The sequence below is a fragment of the Dermacentor andersoni genome, chromosome 3, assembly GCF_023375885.2.
Source record: "Dermacentor andersoni chromosome 3, qqDerAnde1_hic_scaffold, whole genome shotgun sequence".
Taxonomy (NCBI): Eukaryota; Metazoa; Arthropoda; class Arachnida; order Ixodida; family Ixodidae; genus Dermacentor; species Dermacentor andersoni.
In genome coordinates this window covers 149428703-149447756 of record NC_092816.1, presented here as the reverse complement: position 1 = coordinate 149447756, position 19054 = coordinate 149428703, and the positions used below count along the sequence as shown (strand labels likewise).

Here is a 19054-nt window from a genome sequence, read left to right as displayed (position 1 = left end):
CAAGAATGTTAAAGGGATTAAAAATTTTGGCGTGTGGTTTAGTGACAGGTTGCGTTAGTGCAGAGGTTAGGCGTGACTTGACAAAATCGCTTTCGCTGTCTGTTCCGAAATACCTGATGTCAGGTTGGTACAGTTTATTGTGGGAAAGATAATATCATCGAACAGTAACCTCTGAGAGTGGCGATATAATTTAGTTACGGAATAGAATGTGTCCTCAAATTTTTCACCAACGTTAGGATCATTAATACGAGGGTGATAGCACACTGCGTTTATTGTGCGTGGTGGAAATAGGGCGATGTCCTAATTTAAGCAAAATGAAGGTTTTGTGTTCTCCAAAGAACACGTAACCACGTTTGTTAGTTCGATAGTGCTGGAAGATATTAAAGTTAGGAAAAATTGTGGAATTTCAGAGCATTCATTGTGGATTGAAGTCACGTTTTAGTAAATATGATCGGGTAACACAGTGTCTGTCGCAAGATTACTGAGAACATCTGCTTTTGATAAGATGCTCCTAATGTAAATGAAGAATAGCTGGGAGACAAGAGCTCTTAATACTACAAGTGGGTCGATTGAAAAGTAGATTAGGCTCTGAGAGTAGTTAAAGTAGACGTTATAGGAGTTCGTACATTTCGTGCACCGCTATATCGCTTCGCTTGTACGCCCCTCTTCCCAGCAGTTCTGCAGGTGACCAACTGCAGGTGACCAACGACTGCACAGCCACATGGTGCTTTGCGCACATTTCAGAAATAACCGTAGACTGCAAAGCGAAGGTCTCGAATTATGCAGTCAAATCAAGAGTGTATTATAGACTGAATATATCGACCATGCTTTGTGCAGGGCTTCCCAATTCTACGTTGACATGCTCTGTGACTAGCGCGGTAAAAACGGCGTTCCACATCCGCAGTCTTGGTCGTGAGCAGCTCTGCCTTAAAGTCGCAAAACTAGTGTTTTCCACCAAAACCAATAATGAAGAGGGAGAGTTGCAGCCGCGGTAGCCTTATTAGCAAGGCGCGAAATGCTTAATGCGTGGGTTCGGACTCCACCTGCGGCAAGTTAGTTTCGTCCACTTTCATTTCGCCTCGCCTTAATGCTTTTACATTTCTATGAAGCATAATTAATAAGTGCCCCTATGCTTCCGGTGGCTTCATATTCAGTCGCTTTGAATGGCCATGAAAAATCGCGTCGGTTCGATCTCTCTATTGTTATATTACATAGTAGATTTAAGCTTCATATAATATTTTATAACATAATCCTTAGACCTGGTGCTGCTTAGAAATACCCTAGTGACAGTGGACGCGCCCTAATGCAGAGAGACAGCTCTGGTAACATTTCTTTTCACCATGTAACAGCAGTGGTTGCTTTACAATTGTGACCGCAATATTTCACGCCAAAGATAGGTAGACTCCTATCTAAATGCGAACAATTTAATGACTTGGCGAAAGGGTCAGATCGAAAACAATATGTTTAGGTCAACGAGGAGATTATCTCTTTGCAATGCCGGTGATAACTCGAGAGCAGGTAACAACGATAACCCGGGCTCTTGCATACTGTTATCTCATGATAATGCAATCAACAATACGTAATTATCAACGTTTCTGTGCCGCACTCTTGAAAGGTAAGACAAAAGAGAACAAATAAAAAACCAATGAATGAGAATAACGTCAGAGAGTCCGCTTTCGCCAGGCATCCTTCCGTGACATTGTTCTCTCCTTGCTTTCATTTGCCGAATGCACACAGAGAGCATTGAGTCACGGGGACAGCGCGCCATATGTTACCGTGATCGTTGTAGGTTTGAGTACCGCTCGCCGCAGGAGTTGCCGCCGCTTTTTCGAAATCATATCAGCCGCTTACTGCTCGCTGCAGTTCGGGCCATTTGCTTTAGGCCAATCCAAAAGATGGGTGCCGTTGCGATGGCAACGAATGCTACGCAATGCGGGCATGGTTAGCCACGCGTTGATGCTTTCGAATGGCGCAGCACTCAATGAAAGGGCGTACCCAGCGCAGCAGAACAAGGTGACCTTGTAGAAACGATCGCTCGCCATAACGTCCAGAAGATTTTCCCGTGATTGCTTTTTTTTTTTAGAACTAGGCTTCTGTATTGTCACGCGATCGACCCTACTAAGTTTCCTTTTTTTTCCTTTCTCTATGACTCCACCGACAATTGTGGGCGTAAAATTGGCAGTTTTAGTATCACAGGCAGATGGGCTTCCCGAGCGCAGAATTTATAACTTGCATTATATGGCTTAGGCACGGTCAAGTACGTTTGTGTACGCAGAAATATATGTGTGGAGGAGGTTTCGCTACTGCACGATAACTGCTTACGGATTGAGTTAGGTAGCGTAGCAGAATTGGTGGAGCTCCGCACAGTTAGGGGTATAGACTTCTCTTCCAAATTAAAGTAAGCTGATCTATTGCTTTGTACCAGCTCTTTGAGGCTATAAAGATCAAGCGTTTAGGAGAGATATATGGACATTTTCGTAAATGTTACGTACGTATTAAGAAAACGCCTTTTCGACTCATCGATGCCTGAATGACCCTGGCTATGATTTCAATGGTGGAAAGTGCATGCTAGGCAAAACTGTTTTATTTGAAACAGCGTATAAACTCTCACACAATATGAGACACATGCAACTTCCCCCTCACGTAACAGTGTTGTATATGGAATCGTTTCATGCACCCAGGTGAATTTGTAAGTATTGTGTTAGTGTTTGCATGTTTATCTACCCTAAGATTTACATGGTCGGCCAAGTATCCATTGCTTCTCTTACTCTTGACTAGAGCATCGTCTACCCAGTTTGCCCTCCCATCCACACCACTCTCTTCCTGTCCGTGAACGTTACGCCTAACATTTTCGTTCCGTCGTCCAAGTTTACGTCGCTTATGCTAGCACCGGTAGAATGCAACGATTCTACACATTTCTTTTCGACATAAGTGATAAGCTCCCTGTCAGCATTACGTAACGCCCTACGTATGCACTTCAACCCACATTTATTATCCCGTAATTTTTTTCTCACGATCAGCTTCCCCAGTAATTAATTGACCTTCATAAACGTACGCCTGCTCAGACTCGAGAGCCTCCCTGGCGATTCTGAATTCTTGTTCCCTCACCGAGCTATTGATCATTATTTCCGTTTTCTGCCTAATTATCTTCAACCCCACTTTTCCACTTGCTCGATTAAGGTCCTCGATCATGCGGTCCCCTGTGTTGCTGAAGAGGAGAGAGAGAGAGAGAAGTGGTTCTTGTGGGAAAAGAGGAAAGGCTGGCACTATCTTCTGCAACCCATGAGGGAGCACGGCTCAGCGCCAGCAGGGTGGACGAGATGGGATTAAAAGAAAGAGAGGGTAGGAGGGCGAAAGGTAGAGGGTCGTCCCAGCAGCATCAGAGTAGCCCGGCCGGGAGGGCCCAGTGGGTTCGAACGGAGGAGTAGGATGGAGGTAGACCGTATAGGAGGTGGCCCAGTAGAAGTGAAGTAGTGGCGGATCAGGAAGCCCGAGGTGGTGGGATGGCCGTTAGGCAAATATAATGTGTAAATCGATGGTTGCTGAGATACTCGCCATTCATCCTCATTTGAAGTATAAATAGCTTGAATACTTCTAAGCATACAGCGAATAGCATTGTGGAGCTTGTATTTCTTTGCTTGTCCTCTTTCTTGACAGATGACTTTCTACTTGTGGGCAACCACGGTAGCCGTTGATTCTTTGTAGAGATTTCCCAAGATATTCACGTGTGCTTCAGCACTTCTTCATTGCGCATTTCGTCTATGACTTCTGGGATCTCTATCGAACGAAATGCCTGTTCATATCGCATGAGCGCGATATGGACAGGTTGATTGCACTTCTCATATTTTGCAATTCCCCTATTGATTTATTTTTGAGTCAGTATTTAATGATTGCAGAATATCCCTTCTTGAATCACGCCTGTTCTCTTCGTTGATTGAATTCAAGTGTTGCCCTGATTCTATCCGAAAATATCGTGGGGAATATTTTGCCCAATACTGAAAGCAAGTTAATGGTTTTGTAATTCTTGATTCTTTTGACGTCTCTCTCATGGATTATCATAAAGGTAGTGTTGTTCCAGCTTTCTGGCACACTTGAAGTCGTAAAAAGTTGCGTATAAAGGGCCGCACACTTTTCAAGAACAATATTCCCTCCATATTTTAGTATATATCCACTGTTACATTATACTGCCCTCCTGCTTTGTCCCAGGTTATGCCTTCCAAGGCGCTTTTAACTTCATCGATAGGTATAGAAGGAGCATCGGTAACCTGTTCTTCACTACTTCCAATGAAGGTTGCGTGGCTGCTGTGGGTGTTGCACTAGTCACTAAAGAACTTTTCTACTCGTTTTACTATGTTATCAAAACTGCTGCACACATTACCCTTCTTATCTTTCACTTCACACATCTTTCCTTGACGCACTGCATTCTTCTGACTAATTTCACGCTGCAGCCAATTTTTACTTCTTCCTCAATCTTTCCGACGTTATAATTTCGAATAATCCTTACTTTCTTCGTGATGATCAGTTTTGGCAGTTTAGCGATGTCTATTTAATCTCTTCGTTAGACATTTTCATGCATTGTAGATTTTATTAAGTTATTTGTTACTTGGAAATGCTTACCTACTGGTTGACTCGGTGCCTTACCTCCAACTTCAATTGCTGCTTCTGAAATCAGCCTAGTTGCGGGTTCATTCATTGCCTCTATCTTCACCTTCCTGTTCTAAAGCTGCATATTTTATTGCGAGCTTGAATTCGTCTGCTGTTATGTTTATTGCATCTAGGTTGGGCTTGTTCTTCCTGACTAATCTTATTCTTTCTCTCTTCACACTGACAGAAATCCTAGACCTCACTAACCTATGTTAGTGAGGTCTAGGATTTAAGCGATGGTCTAGGATTAAGCGAAGTAGAAAGTGTGATCAAAAACTTCAAGTCAAACATTGCTGCAGGTTTCGACGGTATCATGGCATCTCCTATAAAATATCTGTCTGACATCATCTCTAATGTGTTAGCCCATATTATTAATAAAATTTTTGAGTCCGGAATTTTTCCTAGCAAACTTAAGATAGCCAGAGTCTGCCCGGTTCATAAAGGTGGTGCTGACCGTAGTGTAATCAACTTCCGACCTATATCAATACTACCTCATTTTTCAAAACTATTTGAAACTGTTCTAAACGCTCGACTAGAGGGTTTCTTAAGGAAATATGCTATTACGGCGCAGTATGGATTCCAAAAAAATAAATCATGTGAGGATGCGCTCCTAAATATAAAACATCAAATACTGCAAAATATGGAAAACCGTTTATACACGGTAGGCTTATTTCTGGACCTGCGTAAGGCGTTTGACAGTGCAAATCATGTTATACTTCTGTGCAAACTTTATGACTATGGTATACGTGGTGCAGCATTAGATTTAATGAGAAGTTACTTAACGGATCGTTACCAGTTTGTTTCATACAATCAGGCCACTTCCTCACTTCTCAAAATACAGACTGGCGTGCCACAGGGATCCATACTTGGTCCTATATTATTTAATCTTTATATTTTTACGTGAAGCTTGTGGGGGATACGAGTGGTTCTCCTCCGTACTCTTGGGACAAAGGAACGACAACACACAGTAGTGCAAACAGTCACAAGGGCATTTATTGCACCTTTCATGGATCAATGCCTGCTAGCCGAGTTCATATCCCCAAAACATGCCGATAGGCGCGCGACAAATCTAGAAGTCCGACTCACCGCGTCCTCGCGAGCGAATATGTTCGCTCCATGCTGGATCCCAACGCCTGGTCGTTCGCGTGTATAGTCACGCGAATCGTGGCGCGTTCCAAGGCGGCCACGCGAGGCGGTCTCGCAGATGCATCGGTCGCCGCGCGCTCGCGGGAGACGTCCTCCGCCGCGCGCCGACCCGCCGGGAAAGAGACAGCCCCTTGTCCCTCGGCGCCCGAGTAACCCCGCCGCGGTGCGACGGTCGCGCCATCTCTCGCACCGCGCTTGTACCACTCCGAGCGCCGCGGGCCACGCGAGCCGTGCGGGAAAACAGCATAGCAGGGGATGCGCTATGCGGGAAAAACATCAGGGGACGCGCGAGAGTCGCGCATCCCCACAAGCTGAAGCCGAACACTATTTACAATATATTTACAGGGAAGCTCACGGAGGCCAAAATGGCGACGCTATATCAAACGGGCCCACACGTGTACAGACGTCGACCGAGTCCTACGTGTCGTACATTCTCGACGTCTTGGCCCTTTGTGCCAAGGCTGACCCGAACATGACTGAGGACGATAAGGTTAATCACGTCCTCAAAGGCATTGCTGACGACGCCTTCAATTTACTGGTGTTTACGAACGTCACCAGCATCGATACCATCCTCAAGATGTGCCGCCGCCTCGAGCATGCTAAAAGCCGCCGGGTATCCCAGCACATCACGCTACTTCCCAACACAGCTGCTACGTAATCCTGTGACGACCTCTTCCACCAGCCTTCGCGATGTGACAACTTGACCCGCATCATTCGTCGTGAGGTCGAAGCGGCACAACCGGCGGCCCCTTCATTCCCGTTACCTGATCATTCTCCGGTGACAATTTCCTTGATCCAGGCCGTCGTCCGTCAAGAGTTGTCCAACGTCGGCCCGCAATCCATTCGTTCCGTACGCTCGGAACCTTTGTCTCCACGCACGTCCCCACCGCGCTCTTCTTACTCCTCTTATGGACAGCGCAACCCCTCCGAATGGCGAACCATGGACGACAAACCGGTCCGTTTTAACTGCCGACGTATTGGACATGTCGCTCGCCACTGCCGCAGCCGCTGGACTTCTCCGACGCGCTATTATCTTGATTACCCCGCACCTCCACCAAATTCATGTTACGTGAAGCTGAAGCCGAATACTATATACTATATATTTACAGGGAAGCTCACGGAGGCCAAAATGGCGACGCTGTATCAAACAGGCACACACGTCGTCTTCATCCTCCTCAGTGCATCCACGTGCACTGTGGCGCCTGTTCCGTAGCATCATCAATGACCTTCCTAACATTTCTTCCTCACCTAATGTTATCATGTACGCAGACGATACTAATCGTTTCTTTGCAAATTCTTCCTTGCAATGCTTACAAAGAAAAAATGATTATTTAAATTTTTTATCTGAATGGCTGTACATCAACAAACATACAATTGAGTGTCAACAAAACCAAATATATAATATTTAAACCGATAAACAAGCCATTACGTATTAATATAACTGTTCTATTTCAAGCAAGGAGGCTAGAACAAGTAACAACGCAATATTTTGGGGGGTATGGCTCCTGGGACAATCATGTAAATAAGCTTAGCAATGATCTTAGCACAGTAGTAGGCTGTATGTATAAAATAGGTGATCTCATACCTTTATCGCTAAAGAAAATAATTTTTTTACTCGAAGCTTACTTATTGTGTCTTGATTTTGGGATTAACTACAGCAAAAAACTATGATAATTTATTAAGCTTGCAAAAACGAGTAGTCCGATTTTTTGAAAACTACCATGGTAGCCCGCGTGACTTACCCACACACAATCTCTTCGGCAAACATTTACTGATCCGAGCAAATCAGGTATTTCATTATAGATTACTCTTACATATAAAAAACACAGCGTCCATGTTGTCAGCATACCCACTTGTCCTCGATACCCATTACGTTATCAAATCAAGAAAATACCATTCACGCGTACTAACTACGGACGTCAGGATATAAACTATCAAATACCTAGGCTACTAAACATCGTTGAACAAAAAATTGATTTCTGTGCGCCTAAGTTTAAGCAATGTATAACAAACCTTCTCATACACAATCAAATTATTTATATATAAAATGCCGTCGTACTAAAATTTTTTATGCACTATATATGTATTCCTTAATCTGCGCTGTAATGTGAATGCCGACACAAAAATTTGAAGCATAAATGTATATTTCACATAGTCATTGTATAATGTACACAATATCTTGTCTATTTGTATTTTCTACATTGTACTTGCTTGTTTCTTGTTATATTTGCTTTTTTCTTACATTGGACAACCATGTAGGCCGAACGCGCTTAGGAGCAGGAGCCCCTGTCAGGCTAAATGGCCTTTAGCTCTTGTTCCCTTTTTCTGTAATGAAGATAGAAAATAAATTTAAACTTCAAACTATGTTCACTGGACTTTGCTCTGCCTAACAATTCTACATCCTGTACTGTGCTGGGATTAGCAGAGAGTAAGCAATATATTTCATTTCTCTTTTCCCCTATCAGGGTTTTTCCAGTTCTACTCCCTCTTACTGCAGTAGCTGATGAAGGCATTCATTTTTGGGAGACTATTCCTTTCCGCGAATTCTACCACCATCTCTCCTCTAGTGTTCCCAGAATCGATGCCGCAGTTTCCGATTGCTCGTTCCGCGCCATGTTTTCCCCACTTTCGCATTGAAGTCGCCCAGAGCTTTGCACTGACTTTGCACATTTCTCGTTGTTTATTCATTATATTCATAAAACTTTACATTTCTCCATCATGGCTGGGGGCTTGAGCGTTGACTTGTACTATCGTTGTTCTATACATCCTATTGCTTTTTGTTACGACGAATGGCACGCACTCATTAATGCTGTAGAAGTCATCAATGTGGCCTACTATGTCATTGTGTATTAGGAGTCCTGCCCCTTATTCTCTCTCACCTTGAAGAGCTCTGTAGCAGAAGGCGTGATCGTTAGCCAGCTTTATATAGGCCTCACTAGTTTTTTCACCCTCACTAAGGATAAAATTTGCTGTCACTTGCATATCCTTACGGGATCTGAATACGAAAACATTATAAATGATTTAATTCACTAGGTCCGTGATACGTGACGTCATATATTTGGACGTGTCCGTCACAACTCTACCTTAATCAGCCATGCTCTAAATTGTGCCGACCTTATTCCACTTTAATGCACTTTATTCTATCCGAATTCAGTACAATTCACCTTAATTCACTTTGCTCCACCTTAAGTTACCTTACTTTAGCTTGTACTTACTTAAATTCCACTTATTTCACTCTAAATCACCTTCATTTAGAACAATAACCTATGCTCACTGCTAATCATTGTTGTAGCATTTAGTGTCTTCTGTATTACTAATGACGTCATACAAGACGCTAATAATGTCACTGATGATGATAATGGTTGTTCCCAATCGTTGCCGACAATGCGGACTTTTCTGTCTCATGGGACATATAACGCTTTCTACCGAATAAAATTCCAGGCAATGCCTGATAATTCCGCAAGGGGCCTTGTTAAGCTAGCCTCACTCGGGGACTTTTGCCTGTTAAACGTTGCCAGATTGTTTCAAGTTGCGGTACGTCCAGATCAAGGGATTCTTATCGCCCTCTGCTGCACCGCAGGTCTTTCCGCTGCCTTCGTCAGGTCCTTCACAGCGGCTGGGGACTCAGGGCCATGGTTTAATCGGAAGAGACATGGGGAAGATAGTGGTTGAATCCTCCATAGCAGAGGACGTGGCCGTTAGGCTGCGCTCTATAAGCGCCACCGGCAACCGGTTCTTCTAACCTCACGTAAGACAATGATATCTCAAGCAATACCTGATAGTTCCTCAAAGAGTCCTGCTAAGCTAGCTTCAATTTACTTATATATATATATATATATATATATATATATATAAAGTACAAACTCAGAAAGACAAGGTTGTATAAACATCTATGGGCACATTGCTGAGCTAAACTGCCATAGGCGAAAGATTGACTTCCTCTGTTGCCGTTGTCTGAACTGTTCTGCGAATGGATGTCGCCATGGCCGCGAGCATGGGATGTAATCACAGCCATATGGCTGCAAGGTTAGTGCGCCGATGTCCACCCTCCCCCCCCCCCCCCCCCCCCCCCCCCACGCGCCCACTCGCACAGCGCTACTGGCATGGCGCCTCCTCTCCTTGCTTCCCTAGGCGGTGATCACTGCTTGCCTGTGTCCACCACGGACTGCGCCCGGACACTCATGAGCCACTAAAGGCTTACGCCTTAATACTCGCCATGTACGGCAGCACGCGCAGGCGCCAGACCACATGTGCACACTAGTTTCCTTAACGCCAAAGGCGCAGGAATTGGGAAATATATAGCATTTCTTTAGGCGCTTTCCGAAGGAGCCTCTTCACATAGATTGCAACACGTGCGTTGTGCCTGCATACATTTTAACGCGAAAGCCTTTCTAGGCTCATCATGGTGGAGTTTGTGTCAGCAGACCTGACCGTCGGAGTGTCCGCCGAAGCGTCATCACGCCATGTGAAGACACATTAAAGACAGATTAAAGAATCAGGAGTGATTGATAGTGACAGTTAGTGAATGATAACGTTGTAATGGAGATTGGTAGAGGTTACTGATGACTAGCACTGACTAATAATGACTACTGATTACATGTAATGACAACTAATGACTCCGAAATCACAAATATTTCTAACAATGGCTTGTAATGACCACAATTGATTAGAAATGACTAGAAATTACTAGTAATGACTATTAATGACTAAAATGACTACTAATAACTACGAAATGATCAATATGCCTAAGATGGCTTGTAATGAACTCAATTGATTACAAATGACTGAACATGCTTACTAGCGAGCAGTAATGACTTGTAATGACTGATATTACTTGTAATGACAAGTAGTGACTATGAAATGACTAATATGTCTAACAACAACTTGTCACGACTACAATTGATAAGAAATGACTACATTGATTAGTAAAGACCAGTAATGACTAATAATGTCTGAAATCACTCGAAACGAGTACTAATAACTACGAATTGACCAATATGGTTAACAAGGAATCGTAACGACTACACTTGATTAGAAATGACTAAAATGGTTAGTAATGAGCAGTAATGACTAATAATGACTGAAATGAATTGTAATGACTACTAATGACTGTGATACGACCAACATGTCTAACGAAGACTTGTGATGACCACAACTGATTACAAATAGCTAAGAATGCTTAGTAATGAGCAGTAATGACTAATAATGACAAATGATTTGTAATTACTAGTAATGACTACAAAATGACCAATGTGACCAATTGTAGTCGAGTAGGCTTTCGCAGTTCACCTCTTAAGAGAGATCGTAAGAGACCTTGTAATTTTTTACGAACACATCCATGACGCGGCTTATTGATTTTTAATTCTTTGTAGGAATAGTGCCAACACAGGGCACAACAGCCATGAGGCAGCAAACGTGGAGTGTTTTTTTTTATTGCACAGAAGTTGTAAGGTGAGCGAATATACTTTGCAAAGATTTGACAATAGACACCTAGGACCACACCTAAGTGAAATCGCAACTACTCAATATGTTTATACAGATCATGCGCACGAGTGCTCAGACGCCTTGCGTAGAAAGTGTTACACCTCTCTATTCACTACGTCGAATGTGAGTATTTACTTACAGAGAGAGAGAGAGAGAGTAATTAAACTTGATATTTCTCAAACTGCTCGACCATTACCCTTGGTACTCGAAGAAACCGAACAAAAGGAAAATATTTTGGTTTCCCATCGATGCTCTTGTTTCAACCCCCCTGTCAAAGTGTTTCCACTCCCTGAAGTGGTTGCAAGTAGATACAAGTTATACAGCTGCATACAGCCATATACAGCCTCGCCGAGGACATTACACAAGTACTTCACGCGTGCTGTAGCTGTGCGTAATAGAGAAAAGACAGATCCGATCAAACGTGCAATTTGCGCATGTTTCGAGTCGGCAGAGAAGACGATGCTTCAAGTATTCGAGGGCTATAAAGAGCAGTGAAAAGGCAGGATTTTCTTCTTTGCCTGCAACTACAATCTTTGTCTTATCGACAATGAACTTGAAAGACCTTTCAGAAGGAATGTGAATGAATTTCAGTAGCCTCTCACATCATGAAAACTGTTCAGACATTTCATGTATGATAATCGCGTTTTAATTACTCGCGTATGACCATTTATTCGAGAAAATTTCATCTCCTCGTAGGTATCGGGCACACACACACACGCGCATATATATGTATATATATATATATATATATATATATATATATATATATATATATATATATATATATATATATATCATCCGCTTCGCAATTGGAGAATCTCGTAATACATACAATTTTTTTTCTCTCTCATATGTAGCAAGACGGTGCAATAATTGAACAGCCGCAGACAACATCAAATTCTCTTCTGCTAGCGCCGTAAATTAGGCGAGGCGTACAGGCGCCTAAACGTACACGCCAAAGGAATATTAATCACGAAAACCAAGCATCAACTCGTCCATTCACATTTACCCCATCAACAGCCGCCACTTTGCACACTAACGATCAGCGGCACGCAGATACCACACAATTATTATTTGTGTACGGAGAAGAACAAACACCGTAGCGTTCCGCAGAGCAACTGAAGTTATCTTGGTTGCAAGAGCAAGTGGGATATGTCGATGGTGCGTCTTTTTCTCTCAACCGTAGTTCATCTTGAAGCAGCAACATGATGTTGAGCGCTGTCGTTGAGGCAAGTGCGTTTTCAGCTCCTATTTCAATGGCAGTATTGAAGCCGGTGCGCGTGCCACCGACGCACGGGCACCAGGCACTTTCGTTACGGTCAGCGTGAAAGGCAGAAGGGCCGAAACGTGTGACCTTTACATTTAGCACCTCTGCTCTGAGTGCGCTCCGCTGCCGATTGTGACCTGGGTGAAGGAGTTCTCTGACGACTGTGATCCTCTTCGTTTTGCACTAGTCCAGTCAAACACCAGGAACACGCCGAACACAACAGCGACTACAGTGTTCAGAGCAGCGAGCATCCTGTAGAATCCATCGTACGAGCCCATTGTATCACGGAAGAACCCTGCAAAAAACGAAAAAAAAAGTTCACCGACGGCTCTTAACTCCGACAAAGGCGCAGACGAGTGCACTCGCACTGACATAGAACTCTGCAATTTTCCATTTTTCGGGGGCCACTTTATCCCGCGCGCCGCCAACGTTTTTGACTATGACCTGATTTGCGAACATCTACGGCACCTTGGGACGCCAATCCGGCGGGTGACAACCGAAAATGCCACATTTTACCGGCCTGCACGTGCACGCCCTATGCCTAACGATGACAAGGCAGCTGCGGCGGAGCCTGTGCATGGTTGGTGCACGAGCCGCAGATGGCCTGGCTAATCGGGAGGCGACGAGAGGCAGCGCGTGGGTGACGCGTTGGCGCTCATTCAGAGCAGCCTCAGAGAAACCTCCGCTCATGCAGTGCTTTATTTTGATGAGCTGTCCGCATGCTTTATCGAACGCGTCATAGGCGAAGAGACGACTCGCGCTAGTCTGGCGCTACCTCGGAGCGATCGTCGTCGCAGAAAGCCCCGTGCACACAAGCGGTAAAACGAGCGCAGCACGCTTCCGGCGTTAGCGCAGCTGTGGCAGTCATGTAACAGCATGAAAATGTCGCCTCCCCTCTGTGGGTGTGAGATGTTGCGCACTTTTCCCTTCGTCTGCTGACAGGTCAGCGTGGGGTTTACGTTCTTGGTCCTTCCTTTTTGGCGAAGATGACACCGTTGACACTTATCATAATCATGATCATTATCATATTCTCCGTGACATTGGAACGCGGCGACGCCGCGTTAAGGAGAACGAGGTGCAGGGTGTCACCTCCGCGTCCTTGTTTTCGGATCCATGTTCTAGTACATAAACCGGATATGGCGCGCTGTCTCCAAAAACCTTTCCATGAGGACATCTCGGTTCAGACTCGTCGGTGTCAATAACAATCTCAAGCCATGACAACCGAAGCAAGCCCGAACGAGACCAAACCAAGCAAACCAAACAAACGCGCGCGATTGCTGACACGAGCAGACGATAGAATGAAAGAAGCAGTCCAGCTGAGGCCACATGCGACTACGCATCGAGCCAGATGCTTGTGTCCGCATGACACAAGCATACCCGGCGCACGTCATTTAAGGGGCCGCTCTTAATGGTCTCCGCCATTCACGGCTCGCGCCTTTGTCTCTCGCTCCACTTTCGCTTCTTTCATTCTTCGCTGTCGCACTCGTTCGCTTTTTTACGCCGACATTCGTCGCAGGAACAGTCGCCTAAGAGCTGCACTCTAAAAACACATGAAGAGCTGTAAATCATGGTAGCTTTTCAGAAACTTAATTAGGGTTACAAAATTACCATACCAATTTGAAAGAAAAAGAAAGATAGTGGAAGCCGTTCAAATAACGTATTACTGATAAGAGAGCGGCGTGCATATCTTGACGTTATAACAGACAATGCGCAACGCATCAAATCAGCCTTCACGTTTTGTTAATGACTTTGTTTCTCGGTGCCATGCGGTTTCCATATGCCACAGGCAGTTGGCACAGCCCTTCCAATACCGTCTAGTTTCTCATGTTTGAGGAAATCGGCAATGCGAAGCTGGAAACAGTACCTATATTCATTGAGCACACCTGGAATTCGAAAATACTGTACCGGTTCGTCCTGAAACAGCGGCACGGTCGATATTTGTTTGTCCGCTTCTCCGACGATCGGTTCACTTCGGGAGAATACAAGTACAACGAAGAAGTGGCTAACGCATCAAATATATATATATATATATATATATATATATATATATATATATATATATATATATATATATATATATCTGCGCACTGCAAACTGGCAGAAGGACCACTAGTTAATGTAGGGATGAACAAAATATACGAGGAACAAGTACATCCCAAATAGTAAGTATTTCGAGGAACATATGATGATAACAATATGGTGACTAATACGATAACAATACGATGACGGCCAAGTGCTCTATAATGCACATTGAATAATAATGCATATACATAAGGCAGGCTTAATCAGCAGGATTCATTGTGATCATCGCTGATCTTACTCGCCGCTCTTATTATTAGATAATTCATGCTTTCTTTTTACGGTGCGTTTTTCCAACAAAGAGACTTGCTGTTCTCGTTCGTATTTTTATATCGTGCTTGCGCATCGCCACTAATCAGCAGTAGTTTGTATAGCCATGCGATATTGTCAATATACACATTCCTATATTGCTATTACTACTAGAAGTGTGCAAATATGTACTAGAGACCAATTCAAACCCGTGGCAATATTGTTGAGCTTTCACTCATGGAAGAAATTCTTCGGTGGCCTAAAATGTTCTACATTTATTCTGCATGTTTGCCGTATCTTAGTGCGTTAAGCTTTAACATGCAACTCTTTTGGTGCATTTAATAAAAATATCAAAAGCATTGTGCCGAGGGTGACGCGGAAGATATCGTATAGAAGCGCTCAGGCTGTACTTCGAGATGAACATCCTTACCGATAATTGAAGCACTGCTGAGGGAGACCGGTATCATGACGAGTCCATACAGTCCCATGCATGAAGCCAGCCGGTCAATGCCCATGTACTGAGCCAAGAGGATACCCCTTATGGCCGATGAAAAACCGCTGACGGTGGTCTCTGCAACACGCACTGCAGCAACCTCGCTGAACGACGACCCAATGTGCGGCATGATCAAGGCGCACATGGCCTCGAGGGCATAGGAGCTAGCGAACAGCGGCAGTCGACTGATCGGAGCCCAGTCCGACAGCGGCATGATGAAGATGCGACCCGCTAGATGACCCAGCGCGCCCAATTCGATTAGGTGCGTTGCAACTCCCACGTCGATCCCTTTGTCAACGGCGTAATCGACAATGGTAGTGCTGAAGGATACACCGGAGTAGTCGCCCGCCACCGTTGCAACGAGGAACACATAGAAGGCGGGCGTGCGGAATACGGTCGCGGCGAATCGACGAAGGCCGCGGAACGATGCGCATGTGGAGCTCTCGGAAACACCCTGTGAGCGTTGTGGCTGAAGTGAAGGTTTTCTCGACGGAAGGACTTCTTCAGCGAGCACTGGTTCTACGAAAGCCCTTGGGCCTGATTCGTTAGAGTTCTTTCCCGCCCTCCATGTCACAGGATCGTTCATGCGACTGAGGCTGATTGTTGAAGGTGGTTGATGTTGACGAACTTCTAGTCCGCGTCGCGCGTCGACGGACCTTGTCCGCACCCACCGGGGACATCTAGGGGCCAGACTTTTCAGCGCTTCAGTGTTGACGGGACGAGGATTTTTGAGCAGCATGCTCAGAGGAATAGCGTGCAGCAGGAGACCTCCAGTCATAAGCAAAGTGCCGTCCAGAGCGTATATTGCCCTCAAATGAGTGAGGAATGCTGGGCCGATTAGGCCGGATATACCCCATGCGATGAATGCGAGCGTCAAGGCAGTACCCTTGTACTTGTCGAAGTGCATAAGGATGTAAATAGCGACGGATGCCATAAACATGCCGACGCCGAGTCCTGCGCAAAAAATAGAAAATGTTTTAGCACTCGAGAAGTCGAAGCAATATTGACTGCAGAACGCACTCACAGGTTTGTATAAAAAATAGCTGAACAATCGCTTTGCTCGTCCACGCTAATATTGCAAGATCACTCTTTCTACCTTACCACATAAGATGTGCTGGTGTAACGTAAAAGTCCGTATGGCCAACCCTTTACTGACGTGAGTGCCGTGGTAATGAGTTCGCATGGTCCACATTTACAAACCTACATTTTAACTTTGTTTACCCTCTGAATATGTGTAACATTTCCTTGAGTACGTACCCCAATGAGGTCTCAGCAGGTCATCAAGTCTAAGACTTGCATTTTGCCACTCGCTTTAATAAAGATGGTGCCCTACTTATGGATGAAAATTTCGTCCACATAGATCCCAGTAGCAGCCTTAATGTATTTTCCCTGTGATGGGGGCCAGACGCTGTATAGCAAGACTTGTTGCTAAATTACCATATGTTAGACTCACTCAGAAGACTTTGTTTAGGCAGTGTGCGAACGCTTGTGAACAACAATGTCTCTAATGTCCATCTCCTGCCCTCATATTGGTTTCTTGAGGAAAGGGCACGTTTCAACATACTCTAGCGCGTAGTTTTCCTGAACCTATGCTGCAGATTTTATTAGGACTGGCCGTCAAGTAATGTAACAGATTAAGTACCTGTACATTACATTTCATCAAATGTTGATTATTCGAATGTTTTCACATTATAGTTAAGGCGAACAACCACAGTGGCAAGGCGCATGTTAGAGAATTCACTGTCTATGAATGAACCTGTACCCAAGAAGAAAACACTCAGCACGATAACGAGCACACGCAATCTGTGTGCTGTGCTATGTGCTCTCTCTCTCTCTCATTTTATCTTTCATCCCCCCCAATCCCACTCCCATGTGTAAGGTAGCAAAACGGTTGAGCTAAACTGGTTAACCTCCCTGACTTTCCTTCTCCACCTTTTTCCTTCCTTCCTTCCTCATCTGCGGGTCAAGCTCGTCGGATATTCATGCATTACTCGTGAAAAGATACAGAGTAATTGCTGGCGTCCGCTTTTCTTCAAGAAAGTACAACGCTAATCGCGTCGCGCGTTAGATCTGATTACACAAGGTTCGGCAGCCACATAGGCAGCAGATAGCATCAACGATAATGTTCTGGGAAGTTTCGACGCATACCTTGCGCTGGGCGATAACGTTACGCTGTTGGTGCTTCAAAAGGTCCCCGGCAATACGATGAGTAAATGCTAAATAATTTACGCGCTACAATATAGTACAGTGACACCTTCTGAAAAATAAAACAATATCCTAAAGGAATCGATATTGTCTCCTGAAGTATATTTTCGTTAGTGGGTGTCCGTATGAAATACGCCTTTGGCATTTTCATAATCGGAAACATGCTTGGTACCTATTGCTAAACAACATTCATTTTATTTTTACTCTACCCACCGTGGTTGCTTAGTGGCTATGGTGTTGAGCTGCTAAGCACGAGGTCGCGGGATCGCATCCCGGCTACGGCGGCCGCATTTCGATGGTGGCGAAATGAGAAAACACCCGAGTACCTAGATTTAGGTGCATGTTGAAGAATCCCATGAGATCAAAATTCCCGGAGTCCCCCTCCCCCCCCCCCCTCCCCCCTACGGCGTGCCTCGTAAACATATCGGGGTTTTGGCACATAAAACCCCACAATTGTTTAAATTCCTATTGTAGCTTTTCGCTACGCATGTTTCATTGAATATTTTTACGGGCTATTAGTAAAATATGCTAGTCTTTCCAAGCAAAACCATGATTTAACAGAAAAGCAAGCCACGTAGTACCAGTGAATGTTCCATGGGAAAAGTGCTCGCAATATGATTTTACTAATACGTTTCGTTAACTGTTATGCCAACTTTGGTCCACTAAAATGCTCTTATTTGTGTAGGAATTATTTCAGTATCGTGAAATACGCCCTTTATGACAACTGGAGAGATTTTCCTGCCGACTCATATAGCATGCTGGTGCTTGTGAGTCCGATGCTAAGTATTAGATGGTGATCGTGAGCCTTTCATGATACGCCACTTAGTCTAAATTTTATGGCACCAATCATGTCAAGCGAGCTCAATATGCACCAGGGGGTGACGTGTGAATCTCATAGCATCATAGAATGTTAACAAGAAAATAAGAAAAAAAAACCTAGAAGCACCTTTAAGCTTCGCCTTTATGTGTGGAACGAGACAGCTTTATCGGACCCCGTTGATGCCGACAGCAACGACGGATATGCTGCGACATTGGGCCAGATAAAACCAATAGTGGACCGATCCCGACGGCAGTGCAGGGCAGCGCAACGCCTCATCGCTTCGCAAGGTAGAGGCTACAAGCTGTGACTCACCCATGGTTCACACCACCGTATCAATAAATAAGGGTCTGTGTTTGAGTTTCCGTGGAACAGAATTATGTTTTCTCGCATACTCAAATTACTATCCGGTGCTATCATGTCTGTAGATTGTGTGTAATACGCAAGTTACAAAAATTTTTTAACGCATCTTTCTTTGAGAAATTCAATTACTTCAGTGACGCATCTGCGGCACGCAAAAAACCTGCGTGGTTGTGGTTCGGGATGAATTTTTTCTGACTGGCAACGCCGGTGACGCTGACGTCGGATTTTCTGCGAGACGAGGCACTTAACACTATCGCGTTGAAACGGAGAATGCAGAGAAGTATTGTTTCGTATGATTCGTGCGTTC

At 44.6% G+C, this 19054-nt stretch overlaps 1 protein-coding gene across 1 annotated transcript; it reads right to left on the bottom strand.

Moving 5' to 3' along the window:
• Positions 1–12065: 12065 nt before the first annotated feature.
• Positions 12066–16218, bottom strand: LOC126524651 (uncharacterized). Its single transcript, XM_050172953.3, has 2 exons — positions 15300–16218; positions 12066–12836 (listed from the first exon to the last, which is right to left on the bottom strand). Exons 1-2 carry the CDS (start codon positions 16138–16140, stop codon positions 12637–12639), a joined length of 1041 nt encoding a protein of 346 aa, XP_050028910.2. The 5' UTR covers positions 16141–16218; the 3' UTR covers positions 12066–12636.
• Between the last annotated feature and the right edge of the window lie 2836 nt (positions 16219–19054).

What these genes read in the sequence shown, in the direction of transcription:
- LOC126524651 (XM_050172953.3), bottom strand. Translation starts at nt 16,140, where the DNA reads ATGACTGGAGGTCTCCTGCTGCACGCTATTCCTCTGAGCATGCTGCTC. An exon ending in CAGCAGTGCTTCAATTATCG is followed by an intron (nt 12,837 to 15,299) that starts GTAAGGATGTTC and finishes CGTTTTTTGCAG; the next exon opens with GGTTCTTCCGTGATACAATG.